Source organism: Alligator sinensis, unplaced genomic scaffold (assembly GCF_000455745.1).
Source record: "Alligator sinensis unplaced genomic scaffold, ASM45574v1 scaffold201_1, whole genome shotgun sequence".
Taxonomy (NCBI): domain Eukaryota; kingdom Metazoa; phylum Chordata; order Crocodylia; family Alligatoridae; genus Alligator; species Alligator sinensis.
Window position 1 is genome coordinate 593,288 of NW_005842661.1, and position 13,459 is coordinate 606,746.

A 13,459-nucleotide genomic window follows, 5' to 3' on the forward strand; every position below is an offset into this window, starting at 1 on the left:
TAGGTTAATGATGGAAGCTCCCAAACAGTGCCTCCAGCCTTTCAGGCCCAGCCTGTGGTGCTCTCCCTCTCTGTTCCTCAGTGCTTTTGACTGCACCATCCCATAAATACCCTCCCACTGATGCATCTACAGCAGCCTTTCTCCACCTGCTGGGGTTGCCCCCACTGTTGTGAAGAGCAGGTCACTGTCCTTAGTACCCTGCACTAGGCAGGGGCAGGCAGGCAGAGCAAGTGTCAGTTCCTCCCAGGCTGCATCATCTGGCCAGTGCTTTTAATGTTTGTGACTCCTCTCTGAGCCTGGCACTGCTGTTTGTACTTAAACTTTTCAGTGATCTCAGATCCTGGCTTCAGGCTCACAAATGCTCTCTGTTGTGCAACTCCTTTACATTTATTATCATTAAGTTAATATCATTTCAGGGGCCCACATCTTGATTTCTGAAGTCCTGAGCTTGCCCAGACATATCAGTCATTGGCTTGGGTGCCTAAGTATGGGTAGAGGTGCTGGGGGCTACCTGCTAAAGACTCCAGGTTCATGGAGGACGGTGTTTTTACTAAGTGCCCCTGGAGTGGGGGAGTGGGCAGTTTGGGTGGCAGGGCTGGGGGCTGAATGCTTCTCAGAGTAACTTTAAAGTCAGCTTTTGTTGTTAGCTTTCTCTGAGAGAGAGGCACTAGGTTGCTTCCTGTTGGATACAGTGGCCCAGTGGGCTGACCGAAAGGATTCTCGGTCCCTGCTTCTGAGATTTAAACTAGAAGTATGCTTTATTTTGGTTCTTGCTGCTGTTAGTAAACATCCAACAGAATTGAATAGGAAGTGAAGGTCCTTGCTATCAGCTGATTACAGAGCTGGATGAAAAATAGATGTCACAGACCTAGCCCCTTTGAGAGTCTGTCTGGACTCTTGAGACTCTGGCAAGGTTAGGTCAGCTCCCATTACGCACTCCACTGTTAGTGTAGGTGCTGAGGCCTTCACTTGTGTTCAGATTGGTGAGCAAACCAACCCATGCAAATGGAAAGATCCCTTGGCGGCTTAGGGGTCAGGATGCTTGGGTTCCTATATGGACCTGGTAGTTTGCTCTGTGATCCTGAGCAGATTGTCATGCCTTACTTGCACTGTCAGTGCAGCACATAGTTAGACAGAGGTGACCACAGGGATAACAGGGCATCCCTCCCAGGTCTGACTGCTGTTCACCAGCAAGAGCCTGGCAACAGTGTCAAGATACTGATGGGGAAGTGAGGAATGCAGAGATGGACAGGGAGTTTTGCTATAAGTTCCACGAAAACTGGCCTCCTCGGCACAGAATTTACAGCTGAATCTGCCTGGAAAGCTTCTACTTTCCAGCAAGTTTGTGTTGATGTGGGATCTGATGGGAAGAGCTGGAACAGGGAAAGGGAAATCTGGTCTCCATATGTTGGCTAGCTGGAAGAGAGACAGTGCTCTTTGCCTACAGAGACACTCGTTTCATGAGCAATAAACTTCAGACTGAAAATAAGCTCTGTGCCCCCTGGCTCTAGCTGCTGGAAGCAGCTTGTCATTGGGGCCAGGGGTGAGGGGGTGGGGAGTGGATGGACAAACACCCTTCCCACCGTCACTATTGGGATGCTCAGACATGGTGGCTGCTCTTCACTGAACTCTGTTAAGCAGGCCTCACCGTGTCTGCTGTTGATTCATTAATGCCACAGCTTGAGGGCTGACTCTGAGATACCAAGGTGGTGCTCCCCATGCCCTGGCTGTTCACCCTCAATGCGTCTGGGGAAGGAATGCCCCTTCTGCTCCCATCCAGTGTATCTACTGAGCTCCCCAAAGTTTCCTAATGGCTAGAGTTTGCCTAACCTTGGCCTCATGGGCGACTGATGCCTCCCAAGTCTGGGGGGACACCCGCAGAAGCTGCCAGCAGTGGTGGTGGTGGGGCCAGAGCTGGCGAACATCCACCGGCAGGGACAGCCCTGTCAGGGGGCCACATGCCCCCCCGCATCGCCTATGCTTGGCATAAGCAACGAGGTCCTAGCCCTAGCTGAAGATGCCAGTGAGTTTCTCCTGCTCCCCAGCTGCAGTGTTCCCTCTCTTAATTCCACCTGAGCTGTCCCTACTGACCTCCAAATGAAGTTACATTTAGAAGCAGAATTAAAACTGCTCTTTTGGAATGGGACTTCACAGAGCCAGATGGGTATACCTCTCCCATCAGTATGAGGAGGGAGAAGTGGGAGTCTACTGAATCAGGGTCATGAGAGACTTTTGGAAACATATGCTCTACCTGTGAGGCAGATTTGGGCACTGCAGCCATCAGCTTTGTGCTGGAAGGGGCTATTTTTCATCCCTGCTCTTATTGTTTCCAGGGTGGGCTCTCATCAGTGAAGAGGCACCTGGTTCTCCAGGCACTGCAAGGAAGGCCAGGTGCTGGGCTCTGCCAGGCCCAGAGGCCTGCAGGCCATAGAGACTGGTGAGGGGTAGGCAGCAGAAAAAGGTAACTCTGAGATGGTGCCTGTGACTGCTGCACCTCCCTTGGGGTGTTTCTACAAGGAGCACAGGCCTGTCAACAGCTATTGCCTAGTGCAGCAAGGTGGGCAGGCAGGCGGGCCAGAGCTCCCCCACATGACTCTGCTAACTGCCTGTGTGTTTTCTAGGTGGCTATGGGTTGCCTTACAGCACTGGAAAGCTACCTTATGGTGAGTACTCATACCCTTTGTGCCGCGTGCTTCTCCTCCCTCCCCCTCATGGCATCAAGTCAGGCCACAGCAGCTCAGACGCTCTCCCCTCTTACACCTTTGAGAGCTGCTCCCTGGCAGGGGGACAGGCTTCAGAGGGGGGAAATAATTCCAGACCCCTTAGGTATCTCTATGTGACACCCAAGCTGATGGGCAAGCTGGCCAGGTAGTGATCTGGCACTGAAGCCCCGACCACCTGGTGTTCAGAAGGGCCAGGCAGGGTGGGGGGCAGTTCCCCCATGGATCCAATTCTGTGGCAGTTCAGATAGGCTGTGCCACCCTTCCCTTTTTCTAGTGCAGAGAAACGGTTGCCTTTGTTTGTATTTCATCTGCAGTGCTCACTTAGAGGGCCTTGCTTCTGTGTTTGAGAGAGCCCCAGGAGGATGCTGCCCAGGCAGCCTTTCTGTGGCCAAGAGCAGTGCCAGGCACATGGAATGAGACTGAACTTGGTCTGGCTCTGAGATGCTCCCTGGCTCTGGAGACCTAGGGCCTGGGGCTTGGGTCTGTTACACACTGTTACCCTGCTACAAGATAGATGTAACCCATCATGGTCCAGTGCTGTCCCCTTCCAGTTGCCAGAAGAGAGGGGTAACTGGCACAAAGGTTGTAGCCAATGTCTCTGTGACCATGATGCTCTGTAAAGCAGAGCAGAGCATCCAGGACCAGGACCAGCAGGTGGTATTCCTAGGACTGAGGGGCCTTAAAGGCAGCTGAAAGCACCCTTGTGCTGTCCTGCTGTGGGACTGCAGTGAGCACAGCTTGGCCTGACTTGGGAAATGAGGCTCAGGAGACTCCCAGCTGGTGCTAGCATTCCCTCTAAGCCATGCAGCTTAGAGGGAATGCTGGCTGGTGCCCACTACTGCCGTACCCTGCTTGTAGCCAGTGCTTGCCCCAGGGCTGCTGGCTGGTTTAGCTGGCCTGATAAAAGGTGTCTAAGCCACACACATATTACTGTAGCAAGGTAATGACCTGGGAGGCACAGCTTAGCCAGAGGCTTCACAAAAAGAAAAGGGATTTATTTACTGCAGCTTTCTGCTGGAGAGCAGAGTGCAGGTGTCCTGTCCTGGAGACCCTCAAGCCCCTCCTGCCACTGTGCACCGGCCTCACCTTGACTCATAGAGGAAACAAGCCAAATAACAGGGGAGGCGGAAGGCTGCTGACCACACACATCTCCCAGTTGGAAGCGAGCATGAGCAAGAGCCATCTCTCTGGATTCCTGGCATCTCGACAGTGCAGGGCGTTAAGCCATAAGCTTCAGACGTGCTGAGGCACCAGTACCACTCACTCAATTTGCAAATCACTTCAGCAGCTCTTGAAAGAGTGGAGTGTCTGGCACTCTCATAGGACATGCCTTGAGCTGCAGCCAGCCTCACTCAGAGATATTTGCATTGGCACCTCTGGAGATCTGGTTCCCCAAGCTAGCCAGAGAGTGCTGGCTCTGGGTCTCTCTGCCACATCTCTAGACACAGAAGGGCAGGCCCTTTTTCCCATAGGTCGCTCCCATTGTCCATGATAGTTGCCTTCTTTAATGCTAGTCACTGATGCTGACCTGCCTGCTCTCTGTGATTGTAGGATATGGACCAGGAGGGTTAGGAGGTGGAGCCGGCGCTGGAGGGAAGGCAGGATACCCCACAGGAACAGGTGTGCTGTTTTTGCTCTCTTCCCAGAGCCTGGGTTCAGAGCTGATGGGGCCAGGAGCCCCCTCAGCACCTTAGAACAAGGAAGAACTACAGCCCTTATGCTTTTCACTGCTGCCAAATGACATGCCCTCCATTGTCCACCCAGATTCCTGTCTACTGACTCAAGGAATGGGTGTGAGGTGTGGTGAAGGGTTTCTTGTGGGAAAAGTGCTGGGGCCACACTTCATAGAGATGGTCATGGCTGTTTAACACCTTCTGCTAGAGGGTGTGGGTCACTGCTTGCTGGAGTGACACCAAAGGTGATTTCCAGTCTTGTGTCAGGATGGTCCCTGGATCCATGTTCCTCTTCCCCTTGGGAGGGTCTCTCTGGCATAGATGAGAGGTTGGTGGGTGTTCAGGGGTGGCCTGGGGGTGGGGATGCTTGGCTGGAATATGACAATTTTGCACATGGACTAACATCTTTTTATTTGATTTTCAGGAGTTGGGGCGCAAGCAGCAGCAGCTAAAGCAGCAGCTAAATATGGTAAATTGTCTGGGGGACAAGTGCATAGACACCCTGATGCTCCAGGCCTGCAGTCCTAAGCTGCGTTAGCCAGGAGCTGGTCTATTAATAGCACCCTAGAATCCAGCATGCTCCTCTCAGGCACTGGCTCCCTGCCTGGGCAGCTGAACCAGAGGGTCCCAGTTCCCAACTTGTAATGTGTACTAGAAGCAGCAAAAGGAATTTAGTCTTGCTCTGTGTTTGCTGTGCTAAGGAGTCAGGGTGTCACCTTTATCTCCTGCTACTCTGCACAGGTGCTGGTGCCCTGCCTGGTGCAGGTGGCATCCCAGGAGTTGGAGGCTTGGTGCCTGGTGCTGGGGGGATTCCTGGTGTACCAGGGGCTACAGGCATTGCAGGTAAATTTGCTTGCTCAGACCAGCTGCTATGCCTGTGGGATGGTCAGTCTTCTGCCTCAGTCCTTTGACTCTCTCCTTATTGTGCCCAGGAGCTGGAGGCCCTGCAGCAGCAGCAGCAGCAGCAGCAGCATCAGCAGCAGCTGCAAAGGCAGCAGCGAAGGCAGGAGCCTATGGTGAGTCAACTATGAGTGTTTCCAGTGTGCTCACTGTTCCTTGCAGCTCCTGGAAGCAGGCAGTGGAATTGCTTGCTTGCTCAGAGGTGCTGGCTCGCAGCAGCCATAAAATGAATTAATTTATCTTGGACCCCATTGCTTGCCTCTGCCTGCTCAGCTCTCTTCCCCACAGGGACTCTGACCTCAAACAGTTTTTAGCATCCCTACCCAAGGTTCAGGGAAAGTTGACTCCAGTCTTACCTCAGGGACACCATTTTTATATATAAAGCCAACTTGATTTAAAGCCTACTGTTGCCCAACCCTAGGGCTAGAAAGGGAAGCTCTATTGCCTTGGCAAGGAGGGATCCAGCTGCCTAAAGAGATATCTACAGCCTTCTAGCCCTCAGAAGGGTTGAGATAGCAGACTTGAAAGCATCAGCATTTCACATCTGGAAAAGCAGCTCTCTCCATTGTGTCAGGAGGATTTTACAGCTCCCTCTGAGTTTGGCATAGTATCTGAGGCCTAGGGTTCTCAGTGGAGGGACACTAAAATAGTCTCCCTCAAAAGTTTCAAAGCTCTGCTGTGCTTCCCTATCTGGTGCTTCTATAACAGATGTGGCACACACAGGCCCGGTGTGAGGGACTGAACAGCCCACTCTGAAGACCTGACAGCTCATGTGAGCAGGCAGCATCTGGCCAGAGCCAAAGGTGCTACTGAACTCTGTCTCAAACAATTTGGTATTTATTAAGGGAGGGATAGGATTGTCCATTTGCATTATATAGGTGTGACAGGGTGTCCTTCCATGGGTGGCTGTGAAGCCCCTGGAGTCCCTGCAGCTCTCATTTTGTGGACAATCACCCCTTTAGTTATTTTCCTTGCCTTGATGTCTTTTTATTTTTCATATGAGGGAGGCAGCCCCAGGGCTTCCCAAATTGCTCTCTCAAAGGACCACCAGGTACCCATGGTCATTGCCTTATGGGCTAATTTCATGGCTCCATTCCTTTCCTACACTGTGCCCCATGTCTTGCAGATGGCATCGTCATTGAAGTTCTCTTCCACTTAGCTCCTCCTCTGGGGTTCCCAGACCCTCGCTTGTCCCACTCTCAGCCTTTCAGTAGGCTCCTGGACTCCCACTGGTCCCACACTCCCAGTCCCTCAATAGGCCCTTGGACCCTCACTGGTCCTACAATCTCAGCCCCTCAATCTGGGCTCCAGACCCCTCCCTGGGCCCCTAGCAACCTCCTCCTCCCCCTCTTTAATTCCTCCCAAACCTACAGACTGCTTTAGGTGTTACCCTCCACATTGACCTCCTGGAGCTGCAGCCATACTGCTGCGGTGGTGTTCTCTCAGCAGTGTCCAAGCTGTTACTGCTGGCTCATGTCAGGGCCTAGGCTTATATTCTCCTCCTGAGTCAGATGGCTGCAGTCAGCCCAGGGGGCTGCTTCAGCCCCAACCTACTGCAGGTTTCCCTCGCTTTGTGTGGGTTCTGTATCTATGAATTCACTCTTATGTGATTACCGTTTTTACACCCAAAATTCATTATATGTGAGGTAAGTCTGTAGGGGAAAGGGGACAGCACAGCCCAGTGGCTGCAGGCAGGTGGCATTGGCCACTCCCGGGGCTGCAGCAGGGAGCAAAGCAGAGGGAACTGGCGGGGGGCGGGGGGGCGCGGCTCTTGTTGCTACGTGCACCCCCGGAGGGCTGCAGGGCTGCGCTGGGTTCTTTCCGGGGGGTGGGGGGTGCCGGGCTGTTTCTGGGGGGGCCGCACCCCTTCCCTGGCCCCAGCCTCATTCTCTCCCTCCCTCCCTCACCGCCACAGGAATGTATCCCTATTTGTTACCTTATAAACCAGGTTCCCTTTATGCAAATTCAAGTTATGTGCAGTTTTCCGGGAACGCATGTACCGCATAAAGCAAGGGAAACCTGTTCTCTTAAAGTGGAAGCTTCTGGCTACAATGGCATCTTCTTGTTCCTCCTCATGAAGGAAACATTTTAAATAGGTGCAAAACAAATAATTGATCAAACCCCAGTGAATGGACTCTGCAGTTTGGCTCTTGAGCAGAGATGTGTGGGAATAGCTCAGACTGACACATGTTTTCCTGGGTGAAACAACAGCACCAGTACCTGCACATCAAGCCCCATGCTCATATCTCAGCTCGTATCTCTATGGAAAGCATAGAGGGGCAGGAAACAAGCAAGAAGGAGAGAAAACCCAACTTCTATCCGTCTTGCATGGGTATACATTTAGAGCCTTGCCAAGGGGTCAGTGAGGTCCCTGGGGCTGGCACAGGTGCTGTTCAGGGCAGAACCAAAGCATCACTGAGGAATGACTCTGTGTCCAGTACAGGAGAGGGTGTCCCTTCAGGATAGCTCTTAGCTGTGTGTTTCTCCAAGAAAACTCTAGCAGCTTCAGGGCATCATCTGGTTGCAGCTGAGAGGAGAGTCAGGGTGAAATGAAGGAGGATGGGGGTTGAGGGAAGTGGGAGGTGTCCATGATTTACAGCCTTCTGAAAGCCTGACTCCCAGACTGTATCTGGTTTCCTTGTTGTGTGTGAGTGCACAAGCTAAGAATGTGGCTGGGTTATGGATCTGCTTTCTTGCAAACATTTAGCAACTTCCAGCAAGGAGCACACACATATACAACTTGTACCTTCAGCAGTACTGGGCTGTGGGTTGTGTCTGGGCCTAGGAAGGCCCTAAGCTATGGTGTGAGGTCTGGCAGAGGCCCGGGCCTACCACACAAATGTGGACAAGGAAAGCCTGGTGTTTTCCTTGCTCGCCCCATATAATGCCATTGTCTCTGGCAATGTTCACCTGAGTTATCAAGAGTAGACTCCAGCATGTGGGACTGTCCTCTAGTGACTCCTCAACCAGAAGACAGCTCAGTACTGGAAATGCTTCCTGGCTAACAGTGCCCTGCATCTGGTACAGAAAGCTGGAGGTGTGCGCACTTCCAAAGTGAACAAGAAAGGTTGAGGGATCATGAGATATAGATCTCCATAGCTTGTCCTCTCCTTGCATGAATGAACCCTAGCAGCTGATCCTCCTGATCTGCAGAGTATCCCAGGGCATACCAGGACTTTCCAAGGGATCTTCATCTCCACCTTGGAGTCCTGACTCCCAGCCCATTAGTACAGCCTGGAGAGCACAGAGATGCACAAGAAGGGTTGAATGAATGTAGAGGTGAATTCCAAAACCCCAGCCCAGGACAAAAGGGCCAGGGTGGGGCAAAGCAGGGTTCTGTATGGGCAATGTGTGTATAGGGAAGAGTACTGAACCTGGACATCAGCTCATAGACATAGCTTTGTCCAAAAGAGGCTGCCCCTCTGTGGACTCCCTTAGCTTTGTGGTTACAGCAGGAAGCTAAACTCCCATTCACAGTCCCTTTGGGTAGCGATCATGGTCAGGGCACTGGAGCCTGTGCAGACATCAGGAGTGGAGGAGCCCAGACAGTGAAGCCCTGTTGTGTCTCCCATAAGAAGCTGCCACTGCAGGTTGGGTTCAAGCTGCACTGGTGAACCAGGACTGTAAGTCTCTCCTGGGCTTTCCTGAATGCTGCTGCCTGGCAGCCCCCTCACCTGTAAGTGTGGATCTATTGGCTCCATGTGCCTGCTCTGGGGATACAGAGACATTGCACTTAGCTCCCTGTCTCTCCCTTGGAGCATTTCTTGTCTTCTATGCATTTGCTGACTTCTGTGCCTCACTTCTTTCCTCTCCGTAGGTGCTGGTGTCTTGCCTGGTACTGGTGCTGTTCCTGGAGTGGTGCCCGGTGTTGGGGGAGTGCCTGGTTTACTGCCTAGCATTGGAGGTGTCCCAGGAGCTGTGGGGGTGCCAGGTGAATGTGCTTGAACCACTGGAGTGGCAGGCTTGGTGCTTTCTGTTCCCACTGGGTATGTGCTGTAAGGTTCCTGAGAATCCCCCACCTTGCTTTTTCCCCAGGAGCTGTAAGCCCAGCAGCAGCAGCAGCAGCAGCCAAAGCAGCAGCCAAAGCAGCCAAGTATGGTAAGTTAGCAGACTGCTTCCCACAGAGACCCCTCTCTGGGGTTATTGGGTAGCCAATGAACCTTGGTGCTCATGGAGAGACCCATTAAACACATGCTCTTACACCCAGGAGGCCCTGCAATAAGCCCTTTCCCAGTTCCCCTCCTTCCCCCTGCCCTTTCTCAAGGTAGCAGGGAAGCCAGCACTTACCTGACGCTTGTGCATGAGGCAGGGGGCTCCAGACATTAGATTTGCTTTAGAAGTGGATAATAGCAATGCCAGTGAGTGAGCTGGGCCCAGCTTTAGCTAGAGCGCAGACTCCTTCAGGCCCTCTTAAGAGTTCTGTAAGCTTTGGGCAGTGGGAATACTGAGGACAAGTTTACATCTTGGTGCGAGTAAGTATTGTGATTCCCAAAGGTTCCTCTGGTTTAGGCTGAAGGGATCTGGATTCTCCATACCTCAGAGAGGTGAGCATGTCCGAACTGTAGAGCATGAATAATGTACAAAATGCCAAAGGTAAACTGCCTTCCTTCCCATAGTGCTGGCCAGTGTAATGATCAGTGTCGGATCCATTGGCACAGGGTGGGACAAAGGCCATAGATTCAGAGATTTCAGAGCCTGAAGGGACCTGACTCCTGCACATTGTAACCCAGGGCATCACACTTAAGGAATCCTGCCTGGAGGCCAGGAGCTTTACCTGAGGTAGAACAGAGATATGAGAGAGACGCCTATGTTTGGCATAAAATCTGCAGGGGCTACAGAATCCCCAGATTGTTCCACCAGGTCATTAACTCCCTGGGGAAAAAAATCATACTTTTCTGTCAGATGAACCGATCTTGCTTCACTGCCTAGGTCTGAGGCCTCTCTGTGCCTTTGCCTCCTGGATCAGAGAACTACTGCTCCCGTTAGATACTTACAGGCTGAGATCAACTCTCTGCTGCACTTTCCCTAGGATAAACGAACCAGCCCCAACTCCTTCAGTTTTTCAGCCAGCTCTTCTGAGCTAGTTGCATTTGTATAAAGCCCTCTGTGAAGTGTGAGTACCAGGACTGGGCTTAGTGTCTGGCAACAGTCTCACCAGCTCCACATCCAAAACTACCATCATCTCACTGCTTCCACTCAGTTACCTGCTTCCACTCAGTTACCTGTTACCCTGCTAGCACAGACTTATGCTTACCCTCTTAGCTAAAATGTTACCCCTGAAAGTCATATTCAGTTGGCTTCTATTATGATTCCAAGTCCCTCTCGGAGTCAGTTTTCCAAACCACGGTCCCTCATTATATAACTGTGACCTACGTTTCTGTTCCTAGATGAACAACCTTATTGTTAGTAGTGTTAAAATGCATCTTGCTCAAGAAAGTCCAGCTTCTTGTGCAATCCAGAACTGACCTAATTTATGAAAAGATTATGAAGTAGCATATTTGTCGGAGTTCAGCGGGAAAAATAATGCAGCAGGGAAACCAGCATGGATTTGTAGCAGGTAGCTCATGCCTGACCAATCTGGTTTCATTTTATGACAGGGTCACAAAATGCTTAGATGCAGGAGTAGAGGTGGATGTCATTTTCTTGGACTTTAGCAAGGCCTATGATACAGTATCTCATCCTATTCTCATAAATAAATTAAGAGGCTGTGACAGATGTTTACACGGTCCAGTGGGTGGCAAATTGGCTTAGCGGTCACACACAGACAGTGGTAGTAGATGGGTTGGTATCAACCTGGAAGGATGTGGGTAGTGGGGTCCCGCAGGGTTCAGTCCTTGGACCTGTGCTCTTCAATAGCTTCATCGGTGACTTGGATGGTGGTGTGAAGTGTACTCTGTCTAAGTTTGTGGATAATTCTAAATTGTGGGGTGAAATGCACACTCCGGAGGGTAGGGAGCAATTGCAAGCAGACCTGGACAGGTTAGAAAAGTGGGCAGTATACAATAGGATGCAGTACTACAAGCACAAGTGCAGAGTGCTGCACCTAGAGCCAAAAATATCCAGCACACCTACTGGCTGGGTAGTGACCCTCTCAGCAGCACAGAAGCGGAAAGGGATCTCGGAGTCATAGTGGACTCCAAGATGAATATGAGTCATCAGTGTGACGAAATCATCAGCAAAGCTGACTGCATCATGTATCAGCAGATGCATGACAAATAGAACCAAGGAGGTGATACCAAGGAGATGCCAAGGAGGACATTGGTCAGACTGCAGTTGAAGTACCGCTTCCAGTTTTGGGCGCTGTACTTCAAGAAGGATGTTGATAGACTCAAGATGGTCCAGAGAAGGGCCACTCATATGGTTAGGGGCTTACAGGACAAGACCTATGAGGAGAGGCTAAGGGACCTGGACCTCTTCAGCCTCCACAAGAGAAGACTGAGAGGTGATCTTGTGACCGCCTACAAATTCATTAGAGGGACGCAGCAAGGGATTGGAGATGCTCTGTTCACCAGGGCACCTCTTGGGGTAACAAGGATCAATGGTCACAAACTGATAGATAGCAGATTTAGGCTAAACATAATTTCCTGCCTAGGCAGGAGGTCGGATTCAATGGTCTGTTAAGGTCCCTTCTGACCCTAGCATCTATGAATCTACTGTTGACTTATACCCAGCTTATACCCTGTGTCCTTTTCTGCAGAGCTGCTGCTTAGCCAGTCAGTCCCCATTCTGTGTGCATGGGATTGTTCTGTCTTAAGTGCAGGACTTTGCACTTGTCCTTGTCGAACCTTGTGAGATTTCTTTTGCTCAATCCTCCAATTTGTCTAGGTCACTCTGAATCTTAACCCTATCCTCCAGTGTATCTATTACAGCCCCCAGCTTGGTGCAATCTGCAAACTTGCTTGGGATGCAATCCATCACATTTATTATATCCATGCAGTTTTTTTCCCCAATTTAATATATAGTTTCATAAAAAATGTTATCCAGTTAGTAAGGCAAGACTGATTTTCCATAAAACTATGATAATTATATAGTCATCCTTAATTATTTACTAATTGCTTCCACAGAAGCAACACCTATAGTTCAGAAATCTCTTCAGCCAATTCTTTTAAAACTCTTAGGTGTAAGTTAGTGCTGCACGTTCCAGCAGTTGCTGTTTAACACTATCCCTAGATATTATTGGAACAGTGCTTTACAGTATCCAGTGCCTCTCAACTAAGGAGAATGAATTCCTGTCTCACAGGACTGTCCCTCTGCAATGAGATGCAGTAGCAGTATGGTATAGGATGAGGTCACGCCACCTTCCTTCAATGTGCCCTATCATGATAAGGGCAAAGAAAACCAGCTCAGTTCCCCCTCGGTATTTACAGCCCTATGTTCTAATGACTGCATTTCAGCAACTGAAACCGGGCTTTCACCCCTCTAACTCTGCAGGAGCTGCTGGTATTGGAGGCGTCCCTGGTGTTGGTGGTGTTCCTGGTGCAATACCTGGTGTTGGAGTTCTCCCTGGTACAGTGCCTGGAGTTGGAGGTGTTCCAGGAGCTGGAGGTGAATTGACTTGCTTGGCTTAGCAGATGGGCATGAGGGCAGCATTCTCCTTGGATTCGACACTTTATTCTTTCTCTTGTTTGTCCAGCAGCTACAAGCCCAGCAGCAGCTGCGGCAGCCAAAGCAGCAGCCAAAGCAGCAGCCTATGGTGAGTTGGTGCCTCCTTTTATATAGGTAGAAAGCCAAACCCTTCCCTAAGGCTCTCCAGTTGCAGAGGGGAGTCCTCTCTTCAGGCACTGACTCTCTCAGTCCCATGATCCAACTGGTTTAGATAGCCCATCACAGTAGTCTTCCTGTGATACTTTCTGCCCAGCTCTGGCTTGGGACAAACAGATATTCATTCCAGATCCCCCTTCCATTCTTTGATGTTGCCAAGAAGGCTCAGCTGCAGCCCAGCCAGAGCTGGGCAGAAAGTATGGGTACTTCACTGACTTCACTGGTGCCCTGGTACTTGACATGGCAGTGGCCTGAAAAGGGTGTGGGCCCCTACTCCAGCCAGACTCCTGCAGCAATCAGAGGTAACCCTGGGGAGGAGGCTGTGTGCTTGTGCAGGAGTGTCTGAGAACAAGGATCTCTAGCCCCATCACTTGAGATTCCAGTGCCACCAAACCCATTGTA

General features: G+C 51.1%; 1 protein-coding gene across 14 annotated transcripts in view; it reads left to right on the top strand.

Moving 5' to 3' along the window:
• Nucleotides 1-13,459, top strand: part of ELN (elastin) — a 62,959-nt gene that overhangs the window by 36,827 nt on the left and 12,673 nt on the right. For 13 of the 14 annotated variants that reach the window (XM_006033788.3, XM_006033789.3, XM_025215681.1 and 10 more), the window contains 9 exons: nt 2,622-2,663; nt 4,275-4,343; nt 4,821-4,865; nt 5,138-5,239; nt 5,329-5,412; nt 9,114-9,227; nt 9,332-9,394; nt 12,728-12,841; nt 12,930-12,989. In XM_006033788.3, the coding sequence (XP_006033850.1) occupies nt 2,622-2,663; nt 4,275-4,343; nt 4,821-4,865; nt 5,138-5,239; nt 5,329-5,412; nt 9,114-9,227; nt 9,332-9,394; nt 12,728-12,841; nt 12,930-12,989 (693 nt within the window). The remainder of the gene's footprint in view (nt 1-2,621; nt 2,664-4,274; nt 4,344-4,820; nt 4,866-5,137; nt 5,240-5,328; nt 5,413-9,113; nt 9,228-9,331; nt 9,395-12,727; nt 12,842-12,929; nt 12,990-13,459) is intronic. The other variant, XM_014524779.2, reaches the window with a different exon arrangement.